The sequence below is a fragment of the Acomys minous genome (assembly GCF_964271855.1).
Source record: "Acomys minous genome assembly, chromosome: 7".
Lineage (NCBI taxonomy): Eukaryota > Metazoa > Chordata > Mammalia > Rodentia > Muridae > Acomys > Acomys minous.
This window is the reverse complement of record NC_140488.1, coordinates 90,030,149-90,053,632: the sequence shown is the minus strand read 5'-3', so window position 1 is coordinate 90,053,632 and position 23,484 is coordinate 90,030,149. Positions and strand designations below refer to the sequence as shown.

General features: G+C 34.0%; 1 protein-coding gene and 1 pseudogene across 4 annotated transcripts in view; one reads left to right on the top strand and one right to left on the bottom strand.

Moving 5' to 3' along the window:
- DMD (dystrophin) overlaps positions 1-23,484 on the top strand; it is a gene marked incomplete at its 3' end in the record, with an annotated part of 2,106,393 nt that overhangs the window by 118,904 nt on the left and 1,964,005 nt on the right. For 2 of the 3 annotated variants that reach the window (XM_084788837.1, XM_084788840.1), the window contains exon 1: positions 6,841-7,081. The exons of the other annotated variant lie outside the window; for it this stretch is intronic. In XM_084788837.1, the coding sequence (XP_084644963.1) occupies positions 7,051-7,081 (31 nt within the window). In that variant the 5' untranslated portion in view covers positions 6,841-7,050. Of the gene's footprint in view, positions 1-6,840; positions 7,082-23,484 lie in introns of those variants that run through there. 3 annotated transcript variants of the gene reach the window in all.
- Positions 16,679-18,463, bottom strand: LOC311601427 (developmentally-regulated GTP-binding protein 1-like; annotated as a pseudogene). Its single transcript has one exon. The product of its transcript is annotated as a developmentally-regulated GTP-binding protein 1-like (transcript).

Here is a 23,484-nt window from a genome sequence, read left to right as displayed (position 1 = left end):
ATTTTAATATATCTATTTCATAGATTTGTATAATGAATTCTGATAACTTTTTACAACCAATCTTCTTTTATTTCTTGCTCACACCAGTCAACTCCACCCTCCACTTTCTTGCAAGCTTCTTTTTTTATATATTAATGTTTTTTTTCTTTAGTAAGCCATTGGGTTTAACCAGAGTTGTCCTTGTGACCATGAGTTTGATATTCTTCGTTAGAGCCTGCTAGGCTCACTCATGAATGCTCAACTAAAGATAATGATAATGATTACCACTCCTCCAGAACGCACAGTTTAGCATGAAGAGGTAGAGACCCCTGTACCACTCACTCCCCAGTGCTGGATTTACTAATGACAGGCCCAGTTTTGTGCAGGTCTCATTGCCTCAGCTAATGTAGGAACATAATGACAGAGACATTATCATACACAGAACATAGCTTTTTTTAAAGCCTTTCTTCCTATTATCTTGCTCTGTTCCCTTTTCTAAAGTGTTTCCTCAGCCTTAGAAGGAGCAGAATAAATGTTCTATTTTTGGATTAGTAACTCAACATCCACTTCTTATCACCTAGAGTTACCATGACCACAATTCATTTCAAACCCTAAAAATAGCATTTGTTTGTGGGTACAAACAAATATTTAGAAGGCAATATGGGGCTATGCCAATTTAGCTGCAGAACAGTGGCAAGTTTTTCCTTAGAGTCTGAGATCTCCTCATACCTGCAGGTTTTTGACTAGGTTTGCTGTATCAGGAATAAATTTCCTCCTGTGATTTAGGCTCCAAATTGAAATAACACCTTTTAGTTATGTCCACAATAGTCATGCCATTATTGCCTGGCAGGCTGACATTGCACCATGTGGAGTTTACAATCTGGTTATGTATGAGCTTTGATACCTGTTCTCTCCAAGCAGCCTACATAGCACCTTTTGCCACTACAAAAGATAAATAGCAAGGAAGAAGCTTCCAGCTCAGTCAGAGTTTGAATTCTTGACCTCAAAACAAAGATATATGGTGTCTTTAGAAACAATATTTTAGCTATTTCTGGTGGACAACCACAAAGAATGTCAAGAGACACTTTGGATATTCATTGACCAATATTTCATAAGCAAGCATTCCATGTCTTTCACTGGAATTTTTAAAACAACTCCTGGGTTTTAAAAATAGCATAATAGTCTTACAGAATGTCTCCCTTCTAACTCTTTTTTTGTTTGTTTGTTTTATTTTTAGTTGTAGTCTTTAATTTGCTTACATTGAAATGGGATTCCTTATGTGTTTTCCATACAAGCTTCCTTTTAGGAAGCCTACCTTAACTACCATTTCATCTCCCCATCATTCTACCCTCAACCCTGCTTAAACCTTTCCACTCCCTGTATTCTACCTCTCTATTTTCATATCACATATGTTCCCCTATTCTCTTCTGCCTTAAGAGATTCACCAGCTCTGTGGCCTCTTTCTTACTTTCCTGGCTTCTAAAGGTACTCCAAGTTAAACACATGAATGTAAGCCAGGTGTGGTGGTGCATGCCTTTAATCCCAGTACTTGGGAGACAGAGGAGGGCAGATTGCTGTGAGTTCAAAGCCAGTCTGGTCTACAAAGCAAATCTAGGACAACCAAGGCTACACAGGGAAACCTTGTCTCGAAAAACCAAAAAACATAAAACCCACATAAATGTAAAAACTCAATGTTAAGATCCACATATGGAGTTGAATGTGTAGTATTTGTTTTTCTGTACCTCGGTTTCTTCATATAATTGTTCCACTATTCTCTACATTTACCTATAAATGCCATATTTTAACTTTCCTTTGAGGCTGAATAAAATCCCAATGTGTATGTCCTATATCTGAATTAATCAAAGGTTACCAGAATTGTTTTGTCCTCTTCTGTTTTAGAAATGTTTGTTTATAATTGTTATAATTTATGTTTTAAAAGTTAGATATGTAAACATCTCAATAAAACCATGTTGACATAGAGATATATTTTGTAAATGTTTACAAATTTTAAGTTTTATTACTTTAGCAATTAAATAAGTAATCATATCATTACTATATGAATGATTTGTGAGTTTTTACATTTCAATGAATTGCTCCCTTTTATCTATATTGTCATGTATTTTGTGCAAAAGCACATAGTATTCCTTTATTACAATATTTGCATATTCAAATATATAGTGGTACTACTTATTTATTCCTAATATTAAAATTTGTGTTTCCTTATTTCTTGTCACCATTATTGATGCTTTATCATTGTTATTCATTCTTATGACCAAATGACTTCTGGTTAATTCATTTTCTCTATTGTTTTGCTGCTTTCAATAATGTAGATATAAAATCATTTAAAATTCCATCTTGAGGCTAAAGCATACGTTATAGATTATTGATTTAAGGCATAGTCCATTTACATTAGTAGGTGAAAGTGTGAACACCATACTTTATATAGCATGCATTCAAGAGCATAATTTTAAGTAACTCTTTAATTTATGCAATAATATTTGACAGGAAGATGTGTATAAGGTTTATATGTTATTATCTTTATACTTTGTTTCTCTATCAAGTACATATTGACAAGAGCTATAGAGTAAAACATTCTAAAACATTTTTAAAAATGCATCAAAGTGAATGCTTGTAATAGAAATTTAAAAATTTTTTAAGCAACTGAAGCAGAAAATCTCAGGGAGAAAAAGCGGGTAGGACATGAAATTTAAGAACTGAATGAATAAAAACCATCAGAATGTAATTGGCTGGATTGGCTCATTAGCAGAGTGAGGAAGACAGAGTGTAGAATTTGTGCTTATGATGAAGTAATAGAAAGTAACAAGGTTGAACAAGAAAGAAAATAAATTGATAAAAAGTGAACCAGTCCTCAAAGATTTATGGTGCATGGCATCAGAAGCGCTGAAAGTCAATAAAGACAGAAAAAGAGAATGCTGATGAAGATGAAGCCCTACAGGTCACAGAACTGTGTGAACAAAGGGTAATATTAATCATAGTCAAACCTTTCAGAAGAACCAAACATAAAGTATTTAAAGTAACAAAGGAGAAAGTACAATCTGTGTATAGGGGGAAAAAAAGAAAGAAAAAAAGGAAAAAAGAAAAGAGAAATCAAATAACAGAGAATTTCTTACAAGAATCTCTGGAAGCTGGAAGGAAGTACCATGACATTTTTTAATGTGATTAAAGAGAAGAACTGTCAACTTCTAGAACGTAGAAGAGAAGGCAGAATTTCCAAATATACTTTGCAAGGCAAGCCATACTGATATGCAAATTAGGTAAGTAAAGAAAAAAGTGACCAAATCAATATGTTTCTGACCAACATTTCTCATGTACAAAGAAAAGAAGTCCTTTACAATGTGTAATGTATTATATTGAGGCTAAAGATGAATAAACATGTCATCACTTCATGCTGACAAAATTGGCAAAAACTCAGCACCAGTTCACTTTTTAAATCTCAGAAAGGTGAGACTTGCAGACAATTTCTTCAACTTGATAAAATACATCTTCAAAAATTATTCTATATTTCTCTTCATAATAATAATGAAATATTTTCATTTTTTCTTTTATTAGAGCCCAGGTGGAAACCTATTTTAAAGTCTACCATTCTTAATATTATTAGAAGTTTTAGAGAGTGGAAGCAATAGAGATGGCTCAGCAGTTAAAAGTACTTGTTCTTGCAGAGAACCTTGCTTCAGTTCCCAGCAGCCACATGGTGGTGCACAATCATCCATAACCCCTTTATCTGACCTCCACAGGTACTAGGCACACATGTGGTGCTCATACATTCATTCAAGTAAAACACTAGTAAGCATGATACAGAGGAAAATAAGTATAAGAAAAAATATTAATTTAAGACCAGTATAGAAATACAGGGAAAGTGAATATAGAAAATAAGAAATAAATTGTCCTTATTTAAAGATGTTCTAATAGAGTATGGAAACATTCCAACTATCCTTTTAAAAAACCTACTTAAAATAACGAGTTTGTCAAGATCTCAGGTTACATGATCAGCATAGAAGAGTTCATTGCTGATCCGTGATTATGATTAGTAACACATGAGGAATAATTTATAGAAATCTGGGGCCCAATATTGTCTACAAAGATTCTATGGCATGCTTAAAACTTTATTAAGAGAGAGAAAGAGAGAGAATTTAAGATCATATTTTCTCTTTTATTTTTCTTTTTTTTTTTTGTTTAAGGTCTGAAGCCTTACGAGTTGATGTATCCAGTCATTCTCATATTTTCTTATCACAATGAAATTAATTAAAAAAGAATACTTATGGAATGTAACTCAATGGTAAAGCATTTGCCTACAATGCAGAAGGTCTGAAACTCAACCACCAGAACTGCCACAATAGATAAATGCAATGCCCAAATTGTGTATTATAAAATTTTTTTGAATCTAAAAATATGTACAGATCCTATATGCCATAAAGTAAAAACTCGGATGAGATCAAGCTTTTTCAACAGAGATAAGTACTGTATTCAAGGGATTGGAAGATATAAGAAAATTTACACAGGCTGGTGCTTATCCAAGTTGATCTATAGTTTTAATGCAGTCATTTTCATTTTTTTCTTTCTTTTTCTTTTCTTTTCTTTGGTTTTTTAAGACAGGGTTTCTCTGTGTAGCCTAAGCTGTCCTGGACTCGCTTTGTAGCCCAGGCTGGCCTTGAACTCACAACGATCCACCTGCCTCTGCCTCCCAAGTGCTGGGATTAAAGACGTGTGCAAATTTTCTTGTTGTGTGCTGGAGCATCTTCTGGGTATATTCCAAGGAGTGGAATAGCTGGGTCTTGAGGAAGCCCTATTTCCAGTTTTCTGAGATAGCACCAGATAGATTTCCAAAGTTTTTGTACTAGTTTGCATTCCCACCAGCAATGAAGGAGTGTTCAGATCTAGCCAATGGACAGGACATTCTCCAAAGTTGAGTAGAGAGTGGGGTATGACTTTCATATGTACTCTGGTGCCTCACATTTGACCACATGCCCTGGATGGGGAGGCCTGGAGGCACTCAGAGGAAGGAGAGCAGGTTACCAAGAAGAGACTTGATACCCTATGTGCATATACAGGGGGAGGAGGTCCCCCTCAGTCACAGTCATAGTGGAGGGGAGTAAGGGGAAAATGGGATGGAGGGAAGAATGGGAGGATACAAGGGATGGGATAACCATAGAGATGTAATATGAATAAATTAATAAAAAAAAACTAAAATAAAAAAGACGTGTGCACCACCACCGGCTTATTTTAAAAACAATAGCAGTGATTTTTGCTTATATGGGTAAGTACCAAATTACCTGCATTTTATTTTTGTGTATTTTTGGAGGAGGTGTTTCATACAGATGAAATAACTATGTGAGCCAGTACATTTCCTATTGGGTGTATTTAAAAACACTTCTTTTCCTTTTAATTTTGAGATTATAAAATAATTATATTATTCTTCCTTCCATTTCTTCCCTCCAACTTCCTATATACCCCCCTTTTCTCTATTTTAGATTCATACCTCAAAAGGAGACAATTCTTCTTAAACACCTAAAACTGTATACTTTCATAATATATGTAACATTTCAACCAATATAGATAACTTTGAAAAAGGGAAAACACTCTTTGGCATGGGGTAATTTTTTTTCCAAACCACTAATTTATAAATTTTATCTAACACTTTGAACTATCTCAGGTGATTTTCTTCTGTATTATGAGACTAGAGGCAGCGATCTTAAGAAAAGGAAGACATGTGAAAACATGAAATATTAAGACAGAAATGGCCATTTAGATTGAGGAAATGGTGGCATACATGCCTATAAAATTCATTGTATTCTATTCTCTTGCTTGCAACTGCTTACTTAATTTGCAAAAGTTGTACTTATTATGAAACACTGAAGCAACTCAAGGAAGATGATTATAATTGTAAAATACATATCTTTCTCAAAGTATGTTACCAAAGTCTTAAAAATATTGAGCTCACATTGTGTGTAAATAAGATGACTATGAATGCTTCTATTGACAATGATTTAGAAGCATGCTAGATGCTATATTACAACTCGGTCCATTCAATATTATAGTCTTTTGAGGGAAGCATTAAATGGTCATTAGCTCAATATTTTGTAGAATGATTTTGGTAAGTATTAAAACAGAATTTGAAGAAATGATAAATTTCTGGAAAAGAAGTCTTATCCTAACTCACAACTGAAATTTAGCATTTTGGCAAGAATTCCCTGTGCCGCTTATAAGAAGGCTTTTTATTTTAGAAGAAAACTTGTCCCCTGAGACCTATTCACATTCTGCCTTCAGAACTCAGCTGTTCCTTTCTGCTGTTGCTTCTTTTATTCATAGTGTTGGCATCATCAACACATAATTGTGATTGGATCTCAAGGATAAAAATTAATTTTGGCACACATCAGATAGATTACAAATGAATAGATTATTCTAAGAAGATTTCATTGTCCAGTAGAATGACATTTTGGTGGTATTTTAAAAGGGTGTAAAATGGCATTTAAAAGTTAATTCTGGATCAGGATTTTCTGTTTTTTTGTTTTGGTAATTAATATAAAAGTCACAGAAAATATTGTGACAGCTTTGAGCTGATGAGATTTTATGTTTAAGGGAGTTTGAGAGCAAGAGTGAGTCCCCTGTGCTATTCTGGTTTGGATATGACTCAGAACACAGTTGAACATTATTTGAATTCACAGAGCTTGCCATGCTGGAAGCACAGCCTTATATGTAGTGTCCATGGGCAGTCCTATTATGGGAAAGCAACTTGAGAGAAAAGGCGGGTCACTTGCTTGTGCGCAGGTCCTGGAATTTGAAATATCCAGAGGCCTCTACAGAAACCTGGCATCAGTTACTATGTTGACTCACTCAGTGTTGGGCTCACTCACTAGCCACCTACAGGACTCAGCTCTTGAAGGCAATAGCCTTTATAAAAAAAACGAACAGGAAAACTTGAAGTGCTATTTTTTTTAAGGCTGCTGAAGTTTATTGGCTTCTCATCGTACCTAAGCCTGCTGGAGCAATAAAGCTGGGAGAAACTTTTACCAAGATTTTTATCCCTGCCTTGATATATATTTTTGTTTCCGAATGCTTTGGTGGGAAGAAGCAGAGGACTGTTGTAAGTACAAAGTAACTAAAAATATCTTAACCATGGCATGACTTTCAGCATGTGACAAGCTCACTGAGTATGTAGACTGATTTAAACTTTTACAGTAGCTTATGAAAAAGCATAATTTTGTCTTCTGTATACTTTACCATCCATATATATATATATATATATATATATATATATATATATATATATATATATATATATATTATATGTGTTTCAGTACATATGAAAAAGAGTTCTGGGGGTTTTGTTACTGTTATTTGTTTGCCCTTCACAATAGAATAAACACTTCATTCTTGTTAAAGAAACCACTAAATAATAATAATAAGCAAAGTATAACTTGCTTTGAGTGTATGGAGCAGCTTATTGGATGGCTGTATCTATATTTTCATTTTGATTGATATTCTTTGTAATGCCTGTAATATAGGCAGTTGTGAACTGACATGTATTCCCAGTGAACTAATTCTCCATGGGAAGAACTGATTCCTGAAGTCTAGAAAGGTTTTATCTGGCATAGCATAGGGGAAAGTAAAGAAAATAAGTTGCCCTTTGACAAATGGTAAGTGTAAAAGTGTTCATAAAGACTGAATTTCTAAGTTTTTCATTTTATTACATATTTTAAATTTCCTGTTTTCTTTCATATTGTGGTTATTTTTAAAATAATGATATAATTTGCGCCAGAAAATGACAATGCAGCCTCTTGATCTGAAAACAAAACAGAACAAAAAAGTGGATGGTTTTTAATCTTATTTTGTAGTAAGTCATTTTGGGATACATGTCCATTGTGACCTAGCACTTTAGTAAAAATTTTAGATCAGATTTTTGTTTTAAAATGCACCCCATTTATTTTTTAAGGTATCAGCTGTGACTAATGAATTTTAAAATTGGCCCTAACATAACAACAAAAATAACATGTAAAAATAATCCATGATGAAACCAGTGTGTCCCAGAGATATGGATGAAGGTTATCATTTTCTTTCTATTTTTGATTTGTGGACTCTAGTCATTCTAAAATAGTTATGAGGACAATTCTTATAAGTAAAAACAAAAAGAGAAATCTTTACAAATAGGTAATTCATTAACAAATTCTAAGAAAAAAGTCAAGCCCATACCCAGAAAAAAATGTAGAAATGAGATTGTATACGTATTTATTTATAATAGATGCATCTACATTTCATAGCATATCAGTTGTTTCCATTGTTGCCTTCAGACATTTATTTGTGGATCTCAATAGCTTTTCCTTTTTCCTCTGTTTACTCTCAATGCAAAGTACATGTAGTATTTACACATGTTCTTTGTAACACACACAAGTATGCATATTTTAATTTATTCTTTCTGTATCTTTTGTATCAACTTATAAATATTATTGAGATAATACCTTAGTGATAATTATATCTTCAACACCAAAAACAAACAAACAAAAACACAGTGTCCATAGCATTTTTGAAAGACCATCACAAAAGCAATTCTGAAATGAAGAAAGGCAAGCTTATGGTCAGCTTTGGCATAGTACACTGTGTTTTTAAATACTTAAGATTTGAAGAAGCTTTTTATTGTAGAGCATTTTCAAACCTTGAAATAATGCTTGTGAAATGCAACAATAGATTTAAGTGGAAAAAGAAATTTTCTAAGGGTTACATTGCACAAAAGCTTTTGCTGTTTTAACAGTGTCCTACTAGTTCGATGTTTTGACATTTGAATCTTGTTTTATTTATTCTGTTTTTTAAATTTACCTTAGATTGAAAAACTTAGAAAAATGTATTTGGGTTGTTTGCTTATTTGTTGTGTCAAAACATTACTATTTAAAAGAAAAGACTGTGGTTTTAAAACAAGGATTTACCGTTAGAATTACATATATAATTCAGTATATATATTCAAATATCTCAATACTAATAAACATTTCATTCAGATTTTTTAATGGCCCAATTTGTCTTGAAGTCTAAAGAAGTTATGTTTTAGAATTTCAACTACAAGATCTCTTAAGGGCATCTTAACTGAAAATGGAAAATCTCTTTTAAATTGATAATATAATTTCTAATTTGATAAGAGGCTTTTCTTGTCTCTTCTATAAAATATCATTATGAAAAATACAATATATTATATAGGATAGATGTTATTTCTTTTTAAAATGTCTATGGAACATTGTGTCCAAATTTAAGTTATTTAAGAAAAAATATACCGAACTACAGTTTTGTCTTCATACTTGAAATTAATTTTTATTTGCAAAGTATCACTTACTTTTAATTTTGTATTTAATTATTTTTTTAAATTAGCATACAAAGGCGTCCTTGTGATGTTTTTATAGTATTTAGTTTGGATAATAGTTCACACAACATTGCCTCTCCTTGAGTTCCCTGCTTCCCTTCCTACTTGCTCCATTCTCCCATTTGAAATACTGCTTATGAAATAGGTTGTCAAATTCTTAACTATTTGTGTAGATTCATAAAAAAACCTAAAACCTTCACTCTCTTAGAAAACACGTTTTTCATTTGTTTTTGTCTTTATTTATTCACTTTACATTCCTCCTCTCCTCCCAATCCCAATCTCTCTCTCTCTTCTTCCGGGAGAGCTCTTTCAAGAAACTTAATGTAAGTGAAGATTTTCATGGGCCATGCCTTTTGGGCTAGTGCCCAATTATAAGTGAGTATATACCATGTGAGTCTTTCTGCTTCTGGGTTAACTCACTCACTATGATCATTTCTAGCTCAATCCATTTATCTACAAATTTCGGGAATTCCTTGTTTTTAATAGCTGAATAGTATTCCATAGTATATATGTACCACAGTTTTTTTATCCATTCTTCTACTGAGGGACATTGGGATAGATGTGGGGACATCCTATTGAGACAGAAGGTGAGAGAAATATGGGAGAATGGGGAAATAGAAGGACCCAGAGGGTCTTAGAAACCTACAAGTAGAACATCATGACGGGCAGATCTGGGTCTAGGTGTTCTGCTCAAACTACTGCCCCAACCAAAGACAATACATGCAGTAAACTTCGAACCCCTACCAAGATCTAGCCAATGGACAGGACATTCTCCACAGTTGAGTGGAGAGTGGGGACTGACTCTGACACGAACTCTGGTGCCCCATATTTGACCACTTCTCCTTGGTGGGGAGGCCTGGTGGCACTCAGAAAAAGGATAAGCAGGCTACCAAGATGAGACTTGATAGCCTATGACCATATAGTGGGGGAGGAGGTCCCCCTCGGTCATAGACATAGGGGAGGGGAATAGGGTGAAAGCAGGAGGGAGGGAGGAACGGGAGGATACAAGTGATGGGATAACAATTGATGTGTAATCTGAATAAATTAATTAAGTAAAAAAATCAAAAAAGAAACTTAATTTAGAATTATTAGCATAGAATTAGAGCCTTGGGAGAAGTCTATATAAGTGAAGCTTCAGTAATTGCATTGGGTATTACCTGTAGTTAGAGGTATTTGTTGGGATTGAATCTTTTCCTAGCTAAATTTTAGAAAGAAACTGATGTTATTTGTGCTTCTATAAAGCATAAATTATTTCTCAGAAACTGCCTTTTATTTAGGTAGATTAGAGATCTATAAGAATTTATAGTAGTAGGAATTTGACATTTCTACTTTGTACTCTAAAAAGGTACATTGATTAAAGTGATGTTAAACGTAGTTAATGGAGGAGATGTAGTTATTTCATATATACAGAGTATGGCATTTGAAGGGTAGCTAAATCCCAATGATAAGGAATAATGGTGACCTTGGTTTATTTTTATACAGTAGAGATTTTGATTGGATTCAGTGAGAGGCAATGGTTTTCTATCTCACAGAAGCCTGCTTTAGTCCTGGGAGATTTGTGTTCTGTTATCAAGGGAATCTGTCCATATTAAAGTTTTGTTGAAAAAGTCATGAGATTGGATATAGAAAATACTTTTTTTTTCTATTCAATGCAACCACATTCATTAGCCAAGTGTCATGAAAATATACCACTTCGTGGATCATGCCCTATGCACCATGGGAAATTTCAAAACCAAATCAACACAGTGCAATCATCAGTTTCTCTACCTAAAACTTACAGTAGGATATGGTATATAATCAGTGACCTAGTGCTTGCCTAGCATACCCAAGGCCTTGACTTATATGGAGATATATGAGTTATATTGACTTCCTGTCAAAACTTCTGTTTAGCTTTCCAAAGGTTTTATCCTATACAGTATTCGAACACCTCTGAGCTTCCAAAGCTTCATTTTATTATGCATGTGAAAGTTAAGACAACAATGTTATAGTGTGTTTTGCCAAATTTGCAGGGCTTTGACTACTTGTTTCACACATAGAAGCCTCTCTAAATCTATATAACATTTCAAACTCCCTTTCACTGTATGTTAAAAGAGAACTGTCTCACAGAAAAATAACTACCATTTATGAACATTCATGCACAAGTACAGTTTCAAAATTAAAACGTAAAACCATTAGGTTCACTTATTTTTCTAAAAAATTTAAAATAAAAATTTGGTTCTCCATGTCTTATATCATATTATAATTAAAAGTGCCATCATAAACCAGATGTTTTCCTAAGAGATACTAAAATACTTTTTAATACTCAAGGCACATAGCTTTTATCTCTCCTCATTCATGATCATTGCCCTGAATATTGCAAGAGAAATTAAAAAATATGACAACAAGAGTTTTGGCTCCAGTGTTTAAGAGAATATGAAACTGTGGAGACACAATTACTGAGGCATAAATAAAAGTGAGGAAATAGAATTGCTTGGTGACTTGCACATAAAAGTTTCTTTATAGCCTCTTGTACCTCAGGCCCATTAAGAAAACAAAGGGCAATATTCTGTCTTCATAGTTTATGTCTTTCAAGTAGTCTACAATTTTAAGATACCTTATACTTTAATTTTTGTTTAGGTTTATTTCATCCATTCCAAATGTCTTGGGATTTTAATAGGTAAAAAATTAATCTAAATTGGTAGAGTACTTGACTAATATTCACAAAACCTTGGTACGGATGTACAACCCTGCCTAAACTGGAAGTAGTGGTGTATACCTGTAATACCAAAATTTTGGAGGTGGTAGTAAGAAGATCAGAAATTCAAATTCATCCTTGATTCAAGACCAAAGCTAGCCTGAACACTGCAAGACTTTGGATGCTTTAAAAGATAACTGGTTTTTATTGTTGTTTGTTTGTTTGTTTTTCTTTGTTTGTTTTTCTGGTATCCTATAATCCTTTTCTTTGGTTTTGCAAAGTATATGAACAATTAATATTCAGGCAAACAGTTTCTACTACTCAAGATGGAATTTAGATATTTTTGGCTGATCTCTTTACTGCCTTTTGCATTCTGTGTCAATGCCTCATTTTCACTCAGTGATTACGCACAAACATTGTTCTTCACTAAGAGAAAGCAAGGGAGAATGGATGATTAGCTTTTAATTGGAATGGAGCTGTCATTTCCCTGACAAGCTAATAAAATATTGTTCTAATCTTGTTGTCATTGCTCATAAATGAACCTTCCAGAATGGCTAAATAAATATTTTAATTACATATAACTTTAAAGAATTAATTTTGTATGAATCTAAGATGTAATAAAAGTTATTTTTATGTCAGCATTTTAAGCTGTAATTTATCACAGACTAGTCCTAAATATGTTCATGTAAGTAGAAAAATGAAGAGCTTTGCCTCTGTTTTTACTAGTCACCTCATTTTAGTTCATGTATTTTATCTGTGTAAGTAGAAAAATATGGTTGTTCTGAAGAATAGAAAAAACATTAAAATATATTATTAAAATAAATGTTTATCTGTGTGTTAAAACCAGAATGTACATAGTTAAATGAGTTTTTAAGAGAAATAACAATATTAAAATAAAAAACCCAAATGTTTGAATTGTCGTGCTTTTAGCCTCTATTTTTTAAATCTTAAAAGTATATATACATGAATGAAACAGTAGTGAGCAATGGCTATGCAGCTATCTTTTACCCTTCTATGTATTTGCTTTTCATCGTTATAACATTTTGAGTTTTAAAACTGTTTCTATTAATTAAGGACAGTTAGCATGACAGTGTTTTATGTTTTTCCTGGTTACTGGGGGATAAAAAGCCTTACTGTTTATATGCTTCCATCATGTCCTTGGCTTTTCTTTTGTTTTCCTTTGTTTTTGTGTTTTAAATTGCTCTCCATTTGCTTATTCCTTTTTTGGCTAAGACTGCCACAGAATCAAGACTATAAAAGGGTATGAACATCAGTCTCTTTTTGCTCATTCCTGGCACTCATCTTTATTTGCACACAAGTTGTCTCCTCCTTTATCAGATTGCAGCAGCAGTAGTTTCTTAGCCCAAGTACTGACTTAAAGGGCAAGGTAACCAAAACTCTTTCTCCATTCAGAGTTTCACCTTTGAAAGTGTACAAAGATAAATTAAAAAAAAGAACACATCACAGATGCAGAGTTGTCTAGGGATTTTCATCAAAAGAAAATTAAGTAATTCCTTGTGAGTTTTGATACTTCAGATAGCAGTACTATAAACTAATTAGTGACCAAATGGACAAAGGTAAATTCATCACAACAATTGAAAAAGAAAAAAAAAAACTGTAGTGAGAAACACCCTTCAAACGTTCATATCCCAAGAAATAAGAGAAACAAATAGCTAAATTAGACTTTAAGGAGCATGCCTAGATACAGGATATTCTGGCATGTAGGTAGTTAACTGAAAGAGTTTACGGGAAGCTCAGACAGCTGGGGAATCCTGATTAAGGAGAGGCTGAAAGGCAGAGCAGAAGCCATGCGAACAGCTGCTAAAGGGCTAGAAGATTCCTCTGGATTAGGTGTACACAACCCGTCATTAATGGGCTGTTTCAGCACGCATCAAGTGTTATCAAAGGGGTTCGCTTTATTCATGCCTAGAGCCTCGGCAATGTTCTACTTTAAATGCCTAGAAATAGACTTTCATCTCAAAATCAACCCAGAGATGAAAATCTCAAAAGATGTGGCTTCATAAAATTTACAGGTGTGGTTTTGGATAACCATTATTTAATGAATAACTTAGAGTTGGTGCTTTAGCACCTGTTTATTCATTTGTCTATGCATCACATATTATTGAGTGCCATTTTTTGCATGGTATAGTCATGTGGCCTAAGTGTTATGCTCTGTGTATAATGTTCTAAATAATCAAGCCCAAAGATATTAGAATTTAGGGCTAGATGTGCGTAGAAATTTGTTCACACTGCTCTATTTGCATCTCAGTTGATAGCTACAGACTAAAACCACATTGCTATAAGAACATGTAAAAGTGAGAACTATGCTAGTTCTAGACATTTGGGAGGTATTCCTATGAAAATAATAGTCAGTGTGAGAAAGTGGGGTTAGGGAATAATTTTCCAAGGGAAAAATGAGAGCAAAACTATTTCTGTCAGAGCAAAACATTTGTGGCAAGACATCTTGGTATGAAGAACTGTATCAAGGTCAGCTTTTTTAGAGTAAAAATATTGAGGGGATTTGTGGGAACAAGCTTCAAGTTGCCACAGTGGGCTATGGCTCAAGTATTTAGTCCTTGAAGGTCATTAAGTGATATTTCTCTCTTTATGAGCACTTGCCGTTCTTTCTTTCTTTCTTTCCTTTCTTTTCTTTCTGGTTTTTGAGACAGGGTTTCTCTGTGTTGCCATGGCTATCCTGGACCCTTCTTCTGTGGGTTTTAGATAGAGCCTTTATACAAATGTATGTCTGTTTTCTGAAGGATATCAATTTATTAAAGAGAGATTTGTAAATGCTAAGGATAGATGTTCACTAAAATGACATTCCTTTAAGGTGCAAAAGAAGGTGTTTCTTTTGACTAGAATGCTGCCATTACAAATAAAGTACATGCATTCATGATTTCCTTATAGGTAGAATAAGTAGCAAACAGGAGCTGGATTGTATGCAGTGTTTTTCAGGAATTAGGCATTTGGATACATAGTAACAAAATTTACAAGCAAAACACTAGAAAGAAAGTGATAATGATGGGAAAGATGGTGTATATAAATGTTTATCATGTTTGGGAATAGTTTTGATATAGTGGAGACGTCGATCTGAAGTCTAGAAATGAAGTCATTCTGGTGGATTTAAATGTATAAGTTGTGGAATGAATGAGTTAGACCACATTGAATAAGTTCAATAGGAAGACAAAGTCACACACACACACACACACACACACACACACACACACACACACACACGTGCACATACACACACACTCACACACACACAGGAACATCTGGACACACAGGTACAATCATAAGCAAAGTGATATTTCTATCAAGGGGACTGTCCCTTTCAATCTCCAATGTAAAGACTTTGTGAAGGAGGCACTTGCTTGCACAGCAGGTGCCCAGCTTCCACAGGCTTTGCCATCTAGTTACCCGGAATTTCCTCTTTTATGTTGCTATTTCAGTGAGCTATTGCCCAAATGTTTTCTTAGTAGAAAAGCTTCAATAAATATTTAAATTGTGTAATGTATTCATCTTTTTTCTCTACTCTGCATTTCCTAAAAATACCATCTTCGGAAACCCCATTTCAACCAACTACTGTATAATGAAATGAGCCTTCAGTGTAAAACACTTATCATAGTCTGAATTTCAATTGCTCAGTCAGGGTTGTTAAGTAATATGAAAAATCATCCTTTAGAGAATACAGAATTGCATAGATATGACAAGGTAACTTTGTGTTTTATTTAATGTTCTTTTAGTTAATATAGATTCTTATTGGGAAAATGTCTAAAAATTCTTCTTGAGAATCATTAGTTGAATAGATCATTCTTATATCTTCAGAAATGGTGAAAATACTTAGAAAACATTAACAATTCAGTCTAAATAAAGCTAGAATCATACTAAAGAGATGGAAAGCATTTGAGTAATTGAAATTTAGTCATGGATAAGTATAATGCCTTATTGATTACCATTTGGGGAAATAGGATGAGATAGAATATTAAGATATTGGGTAACCTTTTATCATTGGGGTTTTTATTTGCTTGTAAGTAAACATTGTTAGACACCTGCTGTTTTCTCTATGCCTTTTAGAAAATTACAACTGCACACCGGAGTACATGCAGACATAAAAATATAATTCAGATGCAATAATAGGAGAGTTATGTAACCTAGCAGGATTCAGCCATAAACTATTACATAGGAATAGAGTGACTCTGAAAGTGATGACTGAACAAAGAGCCTATGTAAGTCCTCTTTAAAGACTGAGCATATGGAGATGAGGATTAGAGAACAGCAAGGCATTGATTTTGCCTCCACATGAAACTAATAAAATTACCTTATATGTGCACAATGCTATTTTAGAATCATCTGAGCTTTGATGTATATACATCACTTGTAAAATTGTGCTAAATGCCAGATATTTCTCTAAGTACAACACATATATCTCAATTAATTCTCATTTTAACTGTATGATTCAGAAAAATATAGTACACCATATTTAATAGATAAAGATATGGAGATACAGAGAGATATGATCTGCCTAAGGTACCTCAGATGTGATGTTAGAGTGCTATTACTTATACCATTTTAATATGTAACATTTGAAGTAACTATGTTACTGTTTTATCATGATAAATTTCAATAAAATAGAATTACACATTTTATTGTAGTAAAAAAAATAAACAAATGAAAACAATGTCTCTTTTCCCCTGGCTTTATGGAGATTCCTTTTTTCCTTACCATTTTATGCTTTCTGTTCAAACTCCAACATGCTGAGTTCAAGTGAAGTAAATAACTTCAAATCACAAAAACCAACTGACCAAATTTCTCAATCTTCCCTAACCTTACAGCTGTGGTCAATATTGATAATTCACTAAAGAACACTGTTATCCCTGGGAGTCTATGTACTGTACTTTCCTGCTTTGTTCCCAATTTGGGAAGTATTCCTTTTTAGTCTATTTTTCGGGGCCCACCAGGTTTTTTATACAGTTCAATGGAAGTGACACCAAGGTAGGAAGGGTGATGTTGCTGAGGTGTTACAGATGGACAGTAGTAAGCCCAGCATTTGGGAGATGGGCCCTGATGAATAAGAAATTCTAGGCAAGCCTCAGCTACAAACATTTCAAGACCTGCCTGAAATATATGAGCCCCTATCTTAAAGAGAAAAAAGAAAGAGAGGGAAACAGAAGAAAGACATGAGATGTTCCAGTTTGGAAGCCTCCATATCTATTCCTGTATCCCAATCCAATGGCTGCCAAAGACAGAAGGGGTTGAGGAGGGTACTTGGTCATAAGGAACACTGCTGTGGCTGGCCAGAAGATGGGAATGGGTTTCACTTCCTCACAGTCTGAATGACGTCTTCATCCTTCAAGGTATGGTCTTTACCCACTTTCTGAGTATTATGTTTCACAGAGAGACCCCAGACCAGAGCACATTTAAATTCTTTGATAAGATATTTGTGAATCTTCATGCAGAAATCTTCCACCATGATCCTGGAGTAAGGCAGTACCACTGGAGATGTGTAATCAGGTAACTGGCCTTTGGATTTGCTATAAATTCTCACTAGTTTCAGATAGTCCCAGATCTTCTCAAAGATGTGATTAAAATTCCAGCGATGATGAGCAGATATGGGTACGCCGTGAGGAACCTTATAGATAATATCCAATTCCCCAATAGAGATCTGATCAATCTTATTTAATACATAGATACAGGGGATATAAACTGTTTCCTTCTACCATGTCAATGAGATCATCAGCTGTGGCAACACTATGCAAAGTCACATCAGCGTTATGAATTTTGTATTCAGCCAGAATGCTCTTCACTCTTTCAGCATCTAGTTCACTCTGAGGGCAAGATTAACGCTTCCCTGTCTTTCTTCTTAAAGCCAATGTTGGGAGGTGGTTGCTGTTCAAGCGTATTCCAAAGCCTTCCAACTCATTTTCAATTATCTTATGTCCCACGGGTTTTAGGACATCCACAACAATCAAGATAAAATTACATGTGTGGGCCACTGCAATGACTTGACAACCTCTACCTTTCCCATCCTTGGCACCTTCAATAATACCTGGGAGATCCAGGAGCTGGATCTTGGCACCTTTATATTTGATGACACCAGGCACAGTGGTCAAAGTAGTAAATTCATAGGCTGCCACTTCAGAATACACTCCTGCCAGTTTACTTAGCAGATTTGACTTCCTCACAGATGGAAAACCCACAAACCCAATTCAAGCATCACCTGTCTTGGCCACATCAAAACCTTCTCCTGTCCTACCTCCACCACTGCTTTTTGGAGTAATGAGTTCTCTTCGAAACTTAGCAAGTTGGGCCTTAAGCAGCCCAAGGTGATGTGATGTAGCCCTGTTCTTCTGAGTCTGAGCCATCTTGGCTTTGATCTCTGAGATCTTCGCTAAGGTCCCCCTCATGGTGGCAAGGGCTGGAGGCCATGCTGGCCTTCTCACTAGCTAGATGCCCTCACACTCCAACCACGCCTCAGCCACTGCTGCCTTCTTTTTAGTCTTTACTGTCTGATCTTCTCTACTTTTCTTTAGTTGAGAGTTCTTCAGAACTCAATCCTACCCTAATTCCTTAATTTCTTCCTTGATCATTGTTTTCATGACTCATTGAACCACCTTCAAGTTAGTAACAGCTATCTTCAGCAAAGTAACCTTATTTTTACCTCTAGATCCTATTTTTTCTAAATGAATTATGAAATGGTAATTTCATCTGCCTTGTGGGTATTCCCATTCATATATGACAACATGGTTCCAGTGCGAAAGCTCAAAATAAAATGTCACTGTATGAAACCTGAGCAGTTTTCCAGTTCTTTTGTTGCTGTTTTCTGCTTTTGTTTGAGAGGTGTCTTGAACATCCTAGGTTTGCATAAAGTGATTGTCTTGCCTCAACCTTAGTGCTGAGATTATAGGCATTATAGGATTTTCAGCATTTCTTTGATTTCCAGTCTTTCTTTTTTACACTAGAACTTGAAGTTTGTTTTTTTTTTAATTTTATTTCTTACAATTTTTAACCCAATGTATTTTGTTCCTTTTTTAAAACTGTTGTGAACTCTCAAGGAGACTAGTACTAGAATATGGAAATATTACTCAAAACCAAAACATAAAAACATAAATAACCTAATTAAAAATGAGAAAATGACCCAAATGGGAATATCACAGAAGACAGTATATGGTATAAAGGTAGATGGTATAAGTAGATGAAAAGGTATTCAATATCACTTGCCTTATGAAAAATGCAAATTGAAACTATGAATTTTTACTTGCTGACACAATGGATAAATTGTAAAAAGAATAATGATGTCACTAAAAGCTAAGAAGGCTGCAGTGATTCTGGATTGCTATTATAATGCTAAGGAGAATATATGATGAGCAAATCATTTTCGAAAACAACATGAAACCATGATATGAAATAGCACCTCCAATCTCAAGCATTTATCTACCTAAATGAAATTTGTATAAAATGAAAATTACAAGGGTGTAATAATCAGAACTTGGAATTGAATTAAAATAAAATCAAGGGGTCAATTTCAAACAATCTTTCACATGTCCATATTGCGAAGTAAGTATTATTCAGCAACCAAAAGTTCTAAACATTGGTACTCACTATTTACAATTATACTGTATCTCAAGGGCACCATGCACAGATTTAAAACAAAAACTCAAAACTTAATAGTTTTATGGAACCTTATGATGATTCTGTTATAGGTATTAGAATACAGTACTGGTTCACTTTTGCTAGGGCTAGGAAAAGAAATACCCTACTAGTTTTTCACATGCCAAAAGATTTTGTATATTGACTTTGATTCAAGAGTAGACATAGTTGCACACTTAGTCACATAAGTATTCAAATTCATATATGTACATGTAGTAAAAGAAACTCTGAATTGTACTAACAATTTCAAGTTTTGATATTCAGCTGTAAATATGTATGATATCAACTTTGGAAGAAGTCAGATGAAGTTTGCACATGCCATGCTGGAGTATGTGTTTGTGTCTTGCTGTGATTACATAATTAATCTAAATTTTTTGAAAGATAAACAGCAACATTAAACATTTAACAAGCCCTCTGTGTTATGAAACTTAGTGTACCATTATGAGACCTAATCAAGGGAAGGCCTGTAAATTAGTAAGTCTATAGTTTGGGGTATAAAAGATGGTTTATTGATAGTAATAACAGTAGATATGTAATTCATTTCTATTATTTGGGAACATGAATTGTATATTGAACAAAATACCATGATGACTTTCTTTATTCTAAACAGAATGGAAGTTCAGACTATTTGTGGCCTAAAAGCATGTATGGGAAAATGGTAATTTAAAAGTTAGAGTTAAAATAAATAGCTGGTGGACCTTGGGCATATTAACTTTGTTAACCTGGGCTTTAAGCATGTCACTATTAAGCCAGCGAAGTGTTTCCAAAGAAGCTGATACTAATTTAACTAATATTTATTGAGTATCTATCATACATATGTCTAGCAGCAAACTGCCTCTTATGTCCTTTTGTCTTCCAAAGTAACAATTAAAAGTATTGCTACTTTACATAGTAACTCATTCTTGGCATCAAAAGAATATGTATCAAGTTATTTGAGGATTTCAGGCTATTGAGGACTATTTTATTTCTTAAAAAAAAGATTCAATTTTATATAGTGGCAAGAATAAATATACTTTTAGATACCAAGTATAATTAGCACATATAGATCATGAGAAAATTTTTGATTGAACGCTTGTGTATAAATTTGAATTGCCTTATCCTTTATCTGAAAAGAAAAGCATTTATTTTCTTTTAAACAATTTGGTCACAGGATATTATTTTGCACAAATGGTAGTAGTTTGTAAAATCTCCATTTAAAATGCCTTGCATCTGAATGACGTTAATTTTAACTCAAACTTAAATAATCCTAGCCTTATAATTTCTGTGGCAGTCATACATCTAAAACATGAGTTTGATTGTGTACCTTTCCCTTTTACCATTTTTGAGAGCATTATCTATCTGTAGGGTAAAATCCAGAACCTTAATATACAATGTCTTCTACAAAAGGGCATGTGTTCCTACCTCTCAACATTCATCTGCTTGCTGTTCCACACCAAGAAATCCACTTTTCAACATAATATTACTTGTGATGATGCAAGTAAGTGACCCAGCTTTATATATGTGTTTTTCTACTTCATACATTATTTCACATGTCATTCTCACCAATTTTCTTCCACCATATATTTCTCTTCATTATTTTAATGTTTGTCTATAAAATATTATTAAATGGCATTTCTGACCTGCCAATGTCCAAATGTGGTGTTTCTGATAATTGTTTTTATTGTAAATTTATGATGAATATATTCCAGTGAAAGCAATTATTTCCTGTGTTTTCACTTTCCAATTAATTTTACATTCCCAACTCAGACTCCTTCAGGGGTGTGCATGTACTTGCTATCCATTACTCACTAGGGTCTAACGGCTTGGAACACAAATGAATCAATGACTAAAATCTAACATTTATTTCACTGTTATTTAGCCATCAAATCACTATGTATCATCCAGATTTTAAAAAAAAAGCTTTATGTCTAACAATGAATACCGGGTCGTATTACTTTATTCACATCATTTGTATATAACAGCTAATAGAACAGAATGGGATAATCCCCAGTGCATATTTTGGTCTGAGTGCTTACTGTATTTTGTAAGTGATAAGGCCTAGATTGTTCAGTCTAGATTGTTTAGACAACCAGACATAATATCAGCATACTTTGTCTTTTTTTTTGTATTCTCATGTTAAATGTAGAAACCCCAAAATAAAAAAGGAAATGCTTTAAGAGCCTACAAAACTGAAGTATTTTTGAGGATATCAAACTTGTATAAAGTGATAGATGGAGTACAGGGATAGACATTGTGAGAAATATTTCTTTTTATACATTGTTTGCTTTATTTGATATGAACTCAGGCTTCTGTGCTATGTGCCCAAGGGACAAATTCTGAAGTCGAATGATTAGCTTGGAAAACTTCTCAGACAAGTGTCTGCTTGTGCTTGAGCTATTGTTGGAAGTTCTTGAAGGGGACTTAGAACGGAATGTCCATTCCACTGAGTATTCGGTTGCAGATCGCTGCTTTCCTGAGCTCACTTTTCATCCTGAGGTCTGGCTGCAATGATTGGAAAGTTTTCCTATGTGTTAATCTGGGATAGAGTTCTTTTATAGAAAGTTATTCACTGGGTAAATATGTGTGCACCAACATGGAGTGCAGTAAAAATATGCCCAAACGAAAGGTGAGAAATACCTATTAAGTGACTCAGAAATGTAGAATTGAAAGGTCTCAAAAATAAAATCAACTGAGTCAATCTAACAGCCTTTAAATGTTTATGCATATTTTTATCAACCACTGTACTTGAATTGTTTGTACATGATGCTGACATATAGCCTATGGTATATTATATCCTTAGATGTTAACCAAAACCTTAATTTTCAGAGCATTACAGAAGCTCACAGATCAGGTGTGAATAGATGTTATAAGAAGAAAAATATTTTTAGTTATATAGTGATTTGCTGACATAGATGGCCCTTTAATCCTATTTTAACAGATGTTGCTATGAAGTAATATAACCACTTTAATATTCTATTTTAGAGATATTTATTAAAAGTATTTTGCCTCCACAAATTTTTTATTTTCTCTCATACAATGCATCCCAATCACAGCATTCTTTCCCTCCACTCCTCCCAGTAACCTTACACCTCTCTTCTTCCCCAGATTCACTGCTTATCTACTTCCCTTCAGAAAATAACAGGCCTCTCTGTGATATCAACCAAACAGAACATAATTAGACACAATAAACCATCAATAAACCAAAGTAATCTAGTGGAAAAGTGCAGATTAGATATAAACAGAGTATTCTCAATAGAGGAATCACAAATGGATGAGAAACATTTGTTCAACATCCTTAGCCGTCAGGGAAATACAAATAAAAACTACATTGAGATGCCATCTTATAAATTCCAGAATATCTAAGTTCAATAATACAAGTGACAGCTCATGCTGATGAGGGTAGGGAATAAGGCAAACACTTCTTCATTGCTGGTGTGAGCACAAACTTGTAAGCTACTATGCGAATCAATATGGCACTTCCTTGGAAAATTGGAAGTCAATCTACTTTAAGACCACTATTGGGTATATACACAAAAGATGCTCCATCCTAATGTTAATAGTGGCTTTATTCATACTTGCTAAAGAAATTTTCATATATTTACATGATTAGGTATTCCACAGCTGTTAGAAGAAAATGGCATAATGAAAGTTGCAAGCTAATAGGTGGAACTAGAAAAGAAATATTTGGAGTGAGGAAACCCAGACTCAGAAAGACAAGCATATGTACTCACTTATAAGTGGATACCAGCTGTTAAGTAAAGGATAGTCTCACTATAATTCACAGACCCTGAGAGAAAGGCTAAGTAACAAAGGCTCAAGGGGTGAATCATGGATCTCCCTG